This window comes from Triplophysa dalaica, chromosome 4, assembly GCF_015846415.1.
Source record: "Triplophysa dalaica isolate WHDGS20190420 chromosome 4, ASM1584641v1, whole genome shotgun sequence".
Classification (NCBI taxonomy): Eukaryota; Metazoa; Chordata; class Actinopteri; order Cypriniformes; family Nemacheilidae; genus Triplophysa; species Triplophysa dalaica.
Genome location: NC_079545.1, coordinates 197,816 through 212,500, shown reverse-complemented (window position 1 = coordinate 212,500; position 14,685 = coordinate 197,816). Strand labels below are relative to the sequence as shown.

General features: G+C 37.4%; 1 protein-coding gene across 5 annotated transcripts in view; it reads left to right on the top strand.

Annotated features, from left to right (window-relative positions):
- Positions 1–13,422, top strand: part of LOC130420227 (uncharacterized) — a 14,043-nt gene extending 621 nt beyond the window's left edge. Inside the window, exons 2-17 of one of the 5 annotated variants that reach the window (XM_056747409.1) lie at positions 546–653; positions 1,843–1,982; positions 2,102–2,316; positions 2,393–2,452; positions 2,865–2,924; positions 3,238–3,297; positions 3,623–3,682; positions 3,995–4,054; positions 4,579–4,638; positions 4,950–5,009; positions 5,321–5,380; positions 5,843–5,897; positions 6,218–6,283; positions 6,440–6,547; positions 11,359–11,433; positions 12,818–13,422. In XM_056747409.1, coding sequence (XP_056603387.1) covers positions 2,188–2,316; positions 2,393–2,452; positions 2,865–2,924; positions 3,238–3,297; positions 3,623–3,682; positions 3,995–4,054; positions 4,579–4,638; positions 4,950–5,009; positions 5,321–5,380; positions 5,843–5,897; positions 6,218–6,283; positions 6,440–6,547; positions 11,359–11,433; positions 12,818–13,059 — 1,155 coding nt within the window. In that variant the 5' untranslated portion in view covers positions 546–653; positions 1,843–1,982; positions 2,102–2,187 and the 3' untranslated portion in view covers positions 13,060–13,422. Of the gene's footprint in view, positions 654–1,842; positions 1,983–2,101; positions 2,317–2,392; positions 2,453–2,864; positions 2,925–3,237; positions 3,298–3,622; positions 3,683–3,994; positions 4,055–4,578; positions 4,639–4,949; positions 5,010–5,320; positions 5,381–5,842; positions 5,898–6,217; positions 6,284–6,439; positions 6,548–11,358; positions 11,434–12,817 lie in introns of all 5 variants that reach the window. The other 4 variants (XM_056747412.1, XM_056747408.1, XM_056747410.1 and 1 more) reach the window with 4 other exon arrangements.
- Positions 13,423–14,685: the final 1,263 nt, after the last annotated feature.

The window sequence follows — 14,685 nt, the reverse complement described above, 5'->3', positions numbered from 1 at the left end:
CCTTGTGCGGAGCAAACTGCTAATATGTCAGATCGTCTAAACACTCATACGATATACTTTTATTTAATTATTTATCGAAGTTCAAATATAAAACACTGTAGAGAATAAGCATAAAGTCCACAAAATGTCTCTTGGTCGCGTGATTTAAAATAATCGTAACGGGACGGCTTGAAGGTTTAGCTGGTTACTGCTGGTTAATGCGTTCTGTAACACGTGATGCTGCTCGCTCCCATAGCGACCTTGATTCACACACGTTGGTCAGTTCAAGAGTGAAAAATGTTTAATGTGATTTATGTAATTATATATCGCTTATGTGATATAATGAAAAGCTATTTCGTGTCTATTCATCTATAATTAAACTGGTTGATATGGGATTTATAACGTAGGACATTTCGTAGAGCGGTTTATGTAATTGTAATGATAAAATAGTTCAACATTCAATAACTACGAGTTTAAAAGGGAGTGTATTTCAAACAACAAACAACTTAAGCATGTTATTAATATAATACTGTTTATAAAGATTGACTTTGCATTGTATTTTGTAGTGAGTCGAATGATGAGACGTGGCAGAGGATTAAATCCTCTCAAAGATGCCATACACCATGTGAAAATGGGGAAAGACAAAAACATAATATCAGAGCGATACACCAAAGGTGAGTGTTTTTTTGTAAACCTTATCTTGATTAGTTAAATTCTACTATATTTTTTAAAGATTTTTTTTCAGTCCATATTCCTGACCATTCACCAGGGATTTAATGTAGTTACACTAACTGTCAGGGTCAAATGCTACTTCAAGGTATACATGAAATTACAATTAGAAACAACAAGCATTTATTAACAATTGTTATGGAATATTGTACAATTATAGTTTTTTCATGTTAGCAAATGAAATCAACCCCATTTATAGTTAGTTTGCACTCTTCTGTAGAACTTAAGCTTAGTTCAGACTGTCACCGCAAATCAGATTTTTGGGCATAGAAGATTGGAATCTAATTTAAATGATTGATTGTCCAAACTGTGTACAGCAATTGTTCAGATCCAGTGACTCGTTTTTTTGCAGTATCTGATTTGGTTTCTATGACAATGGCATTATATTGACAAGGTAGAGTTAAACTTTATGCACGGCTGTGCAAACCGACCGGTGTATGACATCGCAGTACCGTGAGAAGGATTCCACAGCACACTGCTTTGTCGCTCTCGTAGAATGGTGATCAGTCAGAAAAACATTGTATAGAGTTGAACAATGTACATTTTTCTAACAAAATCATGACGTGTAGCCGATGCGCTGGATTACTATGTCTAATGAAACTGCTGCTGAAGCGTATGAGGCTGGAATACGGGGCTCTTTTCAGTAATCCAGCAGACCGACAACAATATATGCATTGACATCTGACATGTTTACGTTTAAATGTGTTGTTTCACGTGGAGCAAGAACGTAATGTTAGCCAAAAGAAACTCAAACTCAATCTATCTTTTTCGGACTGAAACTGATTTCCAGAAATGCAATTTGAAAAGGATTTTAAACCACATGTGAATGTAGCTAGAAACTGATTATGCACAAAAATCTGATTTGAACTGACAGACTATACGTAGTCTAATCATCGTGGCACATGTGCTATTGCCCTATAATAATAAGAATGAATATAATTGAACAACAATCAAACAGAGAGATTCTCAATTTCACACCATAAAAATTACTTGAATTAATAATAAATAAGTTAATAAAAATATTTATTATTAAAACATAATTTCAGATTTTTTTTTTAAATAAAAAAATACTTTAATAAATATATATTTTTAATAAAAATGTTTAACTGTTGCCTGTTGTTTTTTGTCATTCAGGTCGGGGAGTATTTGCAAATACCCTTATTGTAAAAGGTTCCTTCATTCTTGAATACAGAGGAACTTTAATTGAGAAAGGGGATTTTGAAGACATTAAATGAATATGCATACTTTTTTAACCACCTAGGGCATAACTACTGGTAAGTAGCCTGAATTTTACTGTATGTTAACACTTCTGCATCATGATGCATTTTTTTAAACGTATTTCTTTACTCTGAAACCAATTTAACACTCGGTTGTCAATGTTTTTTCCCTATAGCATTGATGCCTCTTATGATAATGGCTCACTCGGTCGACTTGTTAACGATGATGAGAAGCCAAATGCAAAAATGAGGAAAATTCTAGATGTTGATGGAAAGCCACATCTTTTTTTTGTTTGCAATCAAGGACATCGATGCAGGTGAAGAAATATTATACGATTATGGAGGACATAACTTGCCATGGCTTTCTCGCCATGGACAGGAACATTACAAGGTAGAGTATATTTTAATTTAAATAAAGTAATTTACTAATATAATCTTATTACTTCAGCTTTGCTTCTGTCTCTCAGCACCTTCATGAGCCCGTTGCTCCAACCATGACAGCATGTGACATCAGGTCTCCTACAGAGGTTTGTTTATAGTTTTGTCATTTTTTTTAACCGAATGAGCGTCAAACTAAATTGAGTTCTCTTATTGCTACTAAATAGGACTTAGCAGTAGACTTTTGCTTTATAACACTTGTGTGTGTTTTCTGATGGGTTAAGAGGACACAATTTAGTTTATGAGGACACAAAATGTCTTTAAATGTGACTTGGCAGTAGACTATTGCTTTTTAACATGTGTGTGTTTTCTCATGGGTTATGAGGACATGATTTGGTTTATGAGGACACAAAATGTCTTTGTATTTGACTTAGCAGTAGGTTTTTGCTTTATAACACTTGTGTATATTTTCTCATAATTTGGTTTCAGAAGAGTTATTAAGGCTTTGACTACACAGCTGAATGTCTTATTATTACTTCATTCTCTTTGTTTGTCTTTCAGCACCTTCATGAGCCTGTCGGTCCAGCCATGACTGCATGTGACATCAGGTCTCCTACAGAGGTTTGTTTATAGTTTTGTCATTTTTTTAACCGAATGAGCGTCAAACTAAATTGAGTTCTTTTATTGCTATCAAATGGGACTTAGCACTAGGTTATTGCTTTATAACACTTGTGTGTGTTTTCTCATGGGTTATGAGGACATGATTTGGTTTATGAGGACACAAAATGTCTTTGTATTTGACTTAGCAGTAGGTTTTTGCTTTATAACACCTGTGTATATTTTCCCATAATTTGGTTTCAGAAGAGTTATTAAGGCTTTGACTACACAGCTGAATGTCTTATTATTCCTTCTTTCTCTTTTTTTTGTCTTTCAGCACCTTCATGAGCCTGTCGGTCCAGCCATGACGGCATGTGACATCAGGTCTCCTACAGAGGTTTGTTTTTATTTTTGTCATTTTTTTACCCGAATGAGCGTCAAACTAAATTGCTCTTATTTAAATTGTTCTCTTATTGCTACTAAATAGTACTTAGCAGTAGACTTTTGCTTTATAACACTTGTGTGTGTTTTCTCATGGGTTATGAGGACATGATTTGGTTTATGAGGACACAAAATGTCTTTGTATTTGACTTAGCAGTAGGTTTTTGCTTTATAACACCTGTGTATATTTTCCCATAATTTGGTTTCAGAAGAGTTATTAAGGCTTTGACTACACAGCTGAATGTCTCATCATTACTTCATTCTCTTTGTTTGTCTTTCAGCACCTTCATGAGCCTGTCGCTCCAGCCATGAGGGCATGTGACATCACATCTCCTACAAAGGTTTGTTTATAGTTTTGTCATTTTTTGCACCAAATGAGCATCAAACTTAATTAAGTTATCTTATTGCTAGTAAATGGGACTTAGCAGTAGACTATTGCTTTATAACACTTGTGTGTGTTTTCTCATGGGTTAAGAGGACATGATTTGGTTTATGAGGACACAAAATGTCTTTGTATTTGACTTAGCAGTAGGTTTTTGCTTTATAACACCTGTGTATATTTTCCCATAATTTGGTTTCAGAAGAGTTATTAAGGCTTTGACTATACAGCTGAACGTCTCATTATTTCTTCTTTCTCTTTGTTTGTCTTTCAGCACCTTCATGAGCCTGTCGGTCCAGCCATGACGGCATGTGACATCATGTCTCCTACAGAGGTTTGTTTATAGTTTTGTCATTTTTTAACCGAATGAGCGTCAAACTAAATTGCTCTTATTTAAATTGTTCTCTTATTGCTACTAAATAGTACTTAGCAGTAGACTTTTGCTTTATAACACTTGTGTGTGTATTCTCATGGGTTAAGAGGACACAATTTACTTAATGAGAACACAAAATGTCTTTGTATGTGACTTCGCAGTAGACTATTGCTTTTTCACAGTTGTGTGTTTTCCCATAATTTATGAGGATTTGATTTGGTTCATGAGGACACAAAATTATTTAACATCCGAGTTGGCAGTAGACTATTGCTTTATAACACTTGTGTGTGTTTTCTCATGGGTTATGAGGACATGATTTGGTTTATGAGGACACAAAATGTCTTTGTATTTGACTTAGCAGTAGGTTTTTGCTTTATAACACCTGTGTATATTTTCCCATAATTTGGTTTCAGAAGAGTTATTAAGGCTTTGACTACACAGCTGAATGTCTCATTATTACTTCATTCTCTTTGTTTGTCTTTCAGCACCTTAATGAGCCTGTCGCTCCAGCCATTAGGGTATGTGACATCACATCTCCTACAAAGGTTTGTTTATAGTTTTGTCATTTTTTGCACCAAATGAGCATCAAACTTAATTGAGTTATCTTATTGCTAGTAAATGGGACTTAGCAGTAGACTATTGCTTTATAACACTTGTGTGTGTTTTCTCATAATTTATGAGGATATGATTTGGTTCATGAAGACACAAATGCCTGTGAATGTTACTTAGCAGTAGACTTTTGCTTTTAAACACTTGTGTTTGTTTTCTCATAATTTGGTTTCAGAAGAGTTATTAAGGCTTTGACTACACAGCTGAATGTCTCATTATTTCTTCTTTCTCTTTTTTTTTCTTTCAGCACCTTCATGAGCCTGTCGCTCCAGCCATGAGGGCATGTGACATCACATCTCCTACAAAGGTTTGTTTATAGCTTTGTCATTTTTTAACCGAATGAGCGTCAAACTAAATTGAGTTCTCTTATTGCTACTAAATGGGACTTAGCACTAGGTTATTGCTTTATAACACTTGTGTGTGTTTTCTCATGGGTTATGAGGACATGATTTGGTTTATGAGGACACAAAATGTCTTTGTATTTGACTTAGCAGTAGGTTTTTGCTTTATAACACCTCTGTATATTTTCCCATAATTTGGTTTCAGAAGAGTTATTAAGGCTTTGAGCCCACAGCTGAATGTCTTATTATTCCTTCTTTCTCTTTTTTTGTCTTTCAGCATCTTCATGAGCCTGTCGGTCCAGCCATGACTGCATGTGACATCAGGTCTCCTACAGAGGTTTGTTTATAGTTTTGTCATTTTTTTAACCGAATGAGCGTCAAACTAAATTGCTCTTATTTAAATTGTTCTCTTATTGCTACTAAATAGTACTTAGCAGTAGACTTTTGCTTTATAACACTTGTTTGTGTTTTCTCATGGGTTATGAGGACATGATTTGGTTTATGAGGACACAAAATGTCTTTGTATGTTACTAAGCAGTAGACTGTTGCTTTACAACACTTGTGTGTTTTCTCATAATTTGATTTCAGAAGAGTGATTTGGTTCATTACATTTACAATTGTTCATGATGATTTTTGTCTATTTTATTACTGGCTGATTAATTGTCATTAGTTGTTGATTAGTTGTTTTGTTTTATTACATTTTATTTTACTTTGGAGCAAAAATATGCATTAAAATGTAACTGAAAGAAATACACAAAATAATAATCATCGGTTTGTTCATGTTTTTTCTTGTACTCAGGACATAACCGTTGGATCCCAGCAGGAATCCACAAGACCAGGCAGCGGTGATGATGGTAGGACAATTTTTTAATGTAAGAAATTTAGTATTTTCACAGTAAATTATAGTTTGCATATTTAGACTCATTTATTTTCATATTTTCTATTCTCCTAATTTATTTAGTTTTTAATCAGATACATGAATCTGCCAAAGAACACCAAAAGCTTTCACCTTCAATTGGCCAGTACTTCAAATAGTTGAAGGAATAGTTCACTCAAAAATGTTAATGCTATCCTAGGTCTATATGTGTTACACCAATAAAACTAATGTAAGTGTACCTACCACTTATTAACACAATCTAATTATTTCTCTTTAATTACAATGTTTGATTAAAAGAAAGAGGAAGAAAGAGAAAGAGAAAAGAGAAGAACGTTGGAGTGAGAAGGAGAGAGACAGCCAGAGGTAAAAATCAACTGACCCATCTACCATTCATATTCAAGCATTCAACGGCCCTGTAAAGTCTAATAGTCTTAGCTCAGTTCAGTGTTGATTCTGTTCAATTTAATAACTGGATGAAATTAATTTTCAAAATCGTTTTATTTGCATTTATTTCTTTAGTTTGCAAAGCACATCAACTTGTCAAAGAGGAGATGAATTCGCTTGAAAAATGTTCTGTTTGCTCTGGACCGTTTTCCCCACTGAAGTGGTGGGGGCTGAAATGTAAAGGTTGGTATAAAATTATCTTGTGATTCAATGAATATATTTATTTCTGTGCAATACGTGGTATGGCGTGGTGCAAAACCGCTTTTCTGTGACAGGTTAATGCTCCACCAAAGCTCTTGTAGAAGAGAAGGCACTTTTCAACCCATTCTCTACACTCTAGGGTACAATATCAATAGCCCATTGACGCATGTCAGAACAAAATATGCTTTTTTAAATGGAGGTCAATGTAGGAAATGTGCACTTTATAAACTGGCACCTGCTAATGTTCATAATATTTTCCATAAAACATTCAAATTGAAAGCTATATTTGGAAATTATAACCAAGTACATGTTTATAAGATAATTCATGGAGAATTATGTCTTGTGACTTGCAACAATTTTTTAGTTTTGGCTAGTAGATGTTCTGAATGGCCTGAAAACTAGAACAGGTTCCCATCCAAAACCGATTTTTTTTATGAAAAGAACCTGAACCGTTAGCAGAAGTCCATTTTTCATAGGACTTTATACACATTTTTATACACATACACACAAGTTGCTGCTTAAGTTTCTATAATAGCAATTTGCATATACTCCAGAATGTTATGAAGAGTGATCAGATGAATTGCATAGTCCTTCTTTGCCATGAAAATTAACTTAATCCCAAAAAACCTTTCCACTGCATTTCATTGCTGTCATTAAAGGACCTGCTGAGATCATTTCAGTAATCATCTTGTTAACTCAGGTGAGAATGTTGACAAGCACAAGGCTGGAGATCATTATGTCAGGCTGATTGGGTTAGAATGGCAGACTTGACATGTTAAAAGGAGGGTGATGCTTGTAATCATTGTTCTTCCATTGTTAACCATGGTGACCTGCAAAGAAACGCGTGCAGCCATCATTGCGTTGCATAAAAATGGCTTCACAGGCAAGGATATTGTGGCTACTAAGATTGCACCTAAATCAACAATTTATAGGTTCATCAAGAACTTCAAGGAAAGAGGTTCAATTCTTGTAAAGAAGGCTTCAGGGCGTCCAAGAAAGTCCAGCAAGCGCCAGGATCGTCTCCTAAAGAGGATTCAGCTGTGGGATCGGAGTGCCACCAGTGCAGAGCTTGCTCAGGAATGGCAGCAGGCTGGTGTGAGCGCATCTGCACGCACAGTGAGGCGAAGACTTTTGGAAGATGGCCTGGTGTCAAGAAGGGCAGCAAAGCAGCCACTTCTCTCCAAATAAAACATCGGGGAGAGATTGATCTTCTGCAGAAAGTATAGTGAATGGACTGCTGAGGACTGGGGCAAAGTCATATTCTCAGATGAAGCCCCTTTCCGATTGTTTGGGGCATCTGGAAAAAGGCTTGTCCGGAGAAGAAAAGGTGAGCGCTACCATCAGTCCTGTGTCATGCCAACAGTAAAGCATCCTAACACCATTCATGTGTGGGGTTGCTTCTCATCCAAGGCAGTGGGCTCTCTCACAATTCTGCCCAAAAACACATCCATGAATAAAGAATGGTACCAAAACACCCTCCAACAGCAACTTCTTCAAACCATCCAACAACAGTTTGGTAAAGAACAATGCATTTTTCCAGCACGATGGAGCACCGTGCCATAAGGCAAAAGTGATAACTAAGTGGCTCGGGGACCAGAATGTTGCAATTTTGGGTCCATGGCCTGGAAACTCCCCAGATCTTAATCCCATTGAGAACTTGTGGTCAATCCTCAAGAGGCAGGTGGACAAAAAAAACCCACTAATTCTGACAAACTCCAAGAAGTTATTATGAAAGAATGGGCTGCTATCAGTCAGGATTTGGCCCAGAAGTTGATTGAGAGCATGCCCAGTCGAATTGCAGAGGTCCTGAAAAAGAAGGGCCAACACTGCAAAAACTGACTCTTTGCATAAATGTCATGTAATTGTCGATAAAATTGCAATAGAAAACATCAAACTTTGCACTTCTCTGACCACTTTTCTTTCATCTCCATCAACATACACCTTCCCACATGCATCACAGCAACAACCAGTTTCTTTCAGATGTAATCTTTTCTCTTTCTCTACGAGCACCTTCTCTTCTGCTGTCGAATCCTCTCTTCCCTTTATCTTTTCTTCCCTGGAGACTAACACAGCCACCGACACCTTATGCTACACTCCAAATTCTTAACATCAGTCTCCACACAACATCGAGACTGACAGAAAGGGAACCGTGTCTGATCTTGTCTACGAATACATACTCTAAACCAGGTATACTCACCTAGTGACTTACTACATTTCGTTACACTGTACTTGTATATATGTAATGACAATAAAGTTGAATCTAATCTAATCTAAATCTACCTGAATTATCTCTCGTTGAAAGTCTTCAGTTTGCTTGTCTTCCTACTTCCTCTGAATGTGTTTGTCTATGCCAGTTACCCTCTTCACTCCTGGATTCACCAGCCCTGCGTTCACAATCTAGTCATATCAAGTTGAGTCTTATACATCATATAACCATTTACAAAGTATTACTTCCATCTATCGTCATGATCCACACCTAAAAGGATCCACACCAACTCAACCTTTTTGTGTCAAATTGTACTTCAAGTCGATAGAAGTGCCCATCTTAAAACCTATTTCTATACTAAATCTTAAAGCCTATTTCATCTATCCTGCTTGGGCCACCCAGGTACCTTGTACGATAGACCTCAAGGAGGGTTTGCCGGTGTCCCATGGATAAATTTATGCTCTCTCCATCCCTATTAAGAAAACCTCAGAGGAGTGATTTGCCGAAGGCCTCAGGGATTCACCTGTCCCTCTCTGTCACATGCTGCCTCAACCTGCTTCTTCTTCGTGGCCAAGAAGGATAGGGTTTAAGACCCTGTATAGATTATTGAGCAGTCAACAAGATAACAGCAACGTTTTGCTATCCTCTTCCCCTCATCCTGGCAGGAGTCGAACAGTTGAGAGGTGTGTGCATCTTTACCAAGTTTGACTTCTGCAGCACCTACAATCTGGTGTGGATAAGAAAAGGTGACGAGTGGAAATTAGCTTTTTTGACCCTTACCGGTCATGATGCATACATTATAATGCCTTATGGACTGGTTTATGCAACTGTGCTTAATGCAAGCGGTAGAGGCTTTTTGCACTCAACTGTACTTGTGTTTATAGATGATTTATTCTTTGAACCCTGACGATCACCAGCACCATGTTGCAGAGGTCCTTGAACGTCTTTGATAGCACCACCTCTACCTCAAGGCAGAAAAATCCTCCAAACTCTGTTAAAACATCTCCAAAATGACATTTCCATGGACAAGGTGGGAAGGTGGCAGCTGTACCCAACTGGCAAACATCCACTCCATTCATAGATCTTCTACGCTTCATGGGCTTCGTCAACTTTTATCGCCACTTCATCAAGATCTACAGCTCCGTCATCATACCCCTCACATAAGTCCTCCCAAACAAACCTAGGTTTCATCACCATATATTGATTATGGGAGGTATTCCGAATGAAAATGACCGTGAACATAGACCATGGGCTTTATGAACATGTGGGATTTATCCATAGTGGCTACGCGTCTATAAGAACTGTGAACGCACGTTTGATAAATACTTTTTTTTTTGGTTCTTAGACACAAAGAACATATAGAACATTTTCTACACACTGTTGATAACGAGGCCCCAGGTCTCCCTTGGCCATTGATACCTTCAAACATCTGAAGAAAAAGTTCTCCTCAGGCACCCTGATCAATTTCAGACCATCATCGTCGAGGTAGACGCCTCCTCTTCGTGGGTAGGAGGGGTGATATCGTAGCGGCAGTAAGATCAACCAGTACTCCATCCATGTGCCTTCTGCTCTCATAAATTCACCCCGGTGGAAAAGAAACTAAACTGTTTGCCATGAAGCTATCATTGAAAGAATGGATGCATTTGCCGGAGGGTGCTCAACATTCGTTTATCATCTACACAGAACACAATAGCTTGTGATACCTCAAAGAAGCCAAGCTGGCTGGGTCATGGTTTCCATGTCATGCCACCTAGTCCGTCTCAAAGGCCTTCCCACAGCAACGGAATCATCTCCTACTCCCTCTATACCAGTGCTCTGGTATCCCGAGGACATCGTCTCAGATCGTGGACTCCTGTTCATTTCCCGGGTATGGTGTGTACTCTAAAGTGGAGAATTTGGTCGACTGGGAGGGCTACAGACTAGTGAAACGCTCTTGGGCCCTGAGTGATAACATACAGGATCCCGCTCTTCTCAACACCTTCTACTACAAGCATCCCAGTCAACCCGCACAATTTGACAACGACAGACCACTGCGACTGCACTGCCCCTAGGAACAGGCTGTGGGCGTGGCACTGTGACGGAGACATCAGTCTCTCTTATCACACCTCCTCCAGCTAACACTCATTAGTTTTAATCATCTGTCACTCATCTTCTCACCCATCAGCACCCGTATAAAGTCACCAAACACTCTGTCAGCATCTGATCTCATCTAAGATTATAGACTCTAAACTTGCTATACTCACCTAGTGAGATACCTGGTTTTAACATAACTTAAGACGTGTTATCATTGTAGTTCATTGTAATCATTCTTACCTTGAAATAAAACAGCTGCCTTTATAAAATAAAACCTGAAATAATAAACCACGATGACGTATGTGATGGACAATTCCACTAACGGAAGACGCATTCGAATCCTGGCAAGGACGCGTCCGAAGTAATGGCTCAGATGGTCAACCTATATATATATCTAGGAGTGTAGTTGCAATTTAACTTACAATTACTGTCCTACCCTATAGTTTATGAATAAAAGTGCATAATATGCAAGCAATACATTTTAAAATAATTATTTCCATATCTATGTCAACAGGGCTTTTGGAAAGCAGGCCATGTCCAAACACATCAGAAGGACTAAAAGCTGACAGACAAATCTCTGAAAACGATGGTATGATAAAATGTTTGCAACGCAACAAATGTATTTTTGTGATAACAGCACAAAATATTACTTCATACAAGTAAAGTATACTTCACAATTATACACAATTAAGTTTACAATTAAACTGCAAGATGTGTAGCGCAAGATTGCTGACAGCCCTAGCGAACAGATGAGCTTAGTATCAATAATGAAGAGAGAAATGATGTGAAAGAAAATCAAACCCGGCTCATGACAGAAAGAAACATTGAACAAAGACTTTTATCATGACGTTCAACGTGTCTAAAGACCTCGCAGGTGACATCAAATAGATTTCCTAGCCTCCTCATAGACATAATGATTATAGTTGTTGTCAAGGTCCAGCACAGTACTAAAGACATTGTTAAATTAGTCCATCCACTCAGGCTCAACTGAATTTTTCTGAAGTAATGAGAATACTTTGAGTGAAAAACAAAACACAATACTAAATTTAATCAATATATTCTCCTCTGTTTTGTCAGTCTATGGTGCACGTTCATGAAGCACTTGCATAAATACAGCTTTTGTCTGCTTGTAAACACAGTTGCGCTTCCAGGTTGCCAGTCAGAACACTGGTGTCTGCCCCCACATTTACATAAAAATCGAATGCATATGCTCTCAATATTGAGCGCCATAGACTGACAACACCCTGGCCTGAATTTAAGGCTAGATTAGAGGGGGTTTGAAGAGACTGAGGTCTTCCATCCTGCCATGTAAGGCTTTATGGCAGTTGATTTAGCAGCCTTATCTGATGAAACTTTGCTCATTTGTTTGTTAGGCCACCAAAATCCAGTCCTCAAGTAGCAGACCTTACTTCATCAGGGCAGTTAGTCAGCCATAAAGCTGTGCCCTGGAATGCTTTATCAAGTGGTACTATACTATATTCAAGTATGTGGCCAAAATAAGAACTTCAATATTTAAAAAGGGATGTTTTTAAAAGGGGAATTTAACTTTTAATTGCCCTTATATGATTATATCAAAATATTTATCAAATTACAACTTATTCTGCAAACAGTGAGCAGAAATCTTATATCAGTTATATAAAGCTTAAACCATCGGAGTCTGTGTAAGTATTGGCCGATCATGATGACAGAAAATCGTTACTCGTATCTGCTGCAAAAATCCTGATCCTGTATTATTCCCTGCTTTGAACCTTGTTTACATTTATGCATTTGGCAGACACTTTTATCCAAAGTGACTCACATTGCAATTCAACTGTAGTTTCAAGTTTTTTTTTATAGCACATATGTTATATAATCATGGTGTACACCGTGCACACCTGATCATTTTATTTCTAAGATTTTTAAACCGTATCAATAAAGATATGATCTGTTTGTAGTCAGCAATGCTAGCAGTTAATCATCTTGTTTGTTACTAGTCTCTAGCAGAGGAAGGCGGATGCCCAAAAGGAGACCATGGACGAAACCTGAGGTGAACGCTGTGATGAGACACTTCAAAATGCACATCAGCAAAGCTCACTTGGCAACAATGAGGGAGTGTGAGGTCTGCAAAAGGTGCGAGCATCCGGTCCTTCAAAACCGGTCCGTCCAAATATACGTGATTTTGTACGGAACCGAGGGCGAAATTTTAAACACGTGGAAAATTAAGTCGAAATTTTAATGTTCGTAGTCCAAGGGGCTAATTATCTGTTTGACACATTTTAGTTCTACTCTTTTAACTTGTAATTTTTTTGATAAAAATGTATGTATTTATTAGTTTCAAAATAGAAATTTTAAGAAAACATGTTTTATTCTCCTGCTGGTAGTGTTGATCATTTTAGTTTATATGTTTAATCTGAGGGACTATAGACCTCTGTTGATGTTTTTTTAACTTTAACATTTGTGGTGTTTCATGAAGTTGGGTTATGTTTTTCATTCCTGTCCCTGAAAGGCAATGTTTTGTACCTGTCAATGTACAATATTTGACAATATGTTGTTGAAGATTCAACACTTGCAACATTATAATAAATTACTACTAATTTGATGATGGAATGTTTCCTTAACCTGTTAATCTACATCTTCCAAAAGACTTAATTGATCAAATATTCAATTTTATTTTATTTATAGAGCATTTTATGATTGTCATGGTTGCAAATAAGTTGCATTGTTGCTCTACATGCATTTTAACGACTGAACTGAGACAAAATTGCCGCTGAAAGTAATATTTATTAACAGTCTGAATTTACTTAAATGTTCTGTATATATTGGAGGATAACAGTAGCATATGCATATGATAGCGAAGGGATCTAAGTCAGTCATGGGTTAAATAGAACATTTAAAGCCAGTGTTAAATATACTGTATATAAGTGCAGATGGACACTTGGAGTTTAGCTGTATGAATGTTAATACATTATGTGTGTCTGTGTTTAGCTGCGGCAAGCTGTTTGTTTTGCTAATGAACAGGGGCGAACACTGCAGGTTAGTTTAATTTTAAACTTCTCAAATCATTTGTGCTTGGGCTGAAAAATATGTCACAGTAAACTAGTAATGCTCTCACGTTGTCTGTAACCTTATTACTTGTAAATGACAAGCTCTTAAAATCCACGTGAGATCTGCAGGTGCACATTCTTTGGATTTTAGGTAAGCGTAAACGCACAACGTCAGTACATTAGGATGCGCTGTTTGCTGTGACAGATTTTTTTTGTCTCTGGACGAATTATTTGAGACGTTTAAGACGAAACTAACCGCAGATGAATTCACGAAATATCATTTAGCCAAATCATTGCCATGGCAGTACTACACGTGTTGTGTTGACATGCCGGACAGAAGAATGTGGGGTTCGCTGTAACTCACTATGATTTAAAGAGACATGCACCAAAATGGGCTGCTGTGAGCAAAGCTGTCTTTGACAAGGCAAGAATGGTTTTGTTTACACAGCCATTGAGTGTTTTTAAGCAAAATGGATGTTGTTGAAGACCCTAATAGATCATACCAACTTGTTGAAAGTGCTCGTCTGATGAGTCCTTTAACACAGAGTACCAGTTATATTCTGACTACTCCTAAACATTCTATCATTGCTAATTATATAGAAAATGTTCTTCGCTATTAAAGGCAGCATATGTGATCCTGTCCAGAATTTTGTTGTTGTTGTGCTGGTTGAAAATCTCTATCATATCTATCAAGATGTATAGCGGTCAAAGTCGTAGGACCAAATAACGTTCACCCACTGGTCATGTGTACATTTTCATCCTGCTTATTTTGCATCACTCGTCGCATCCTGTTCACGTAGACAACATACGTGATCAGC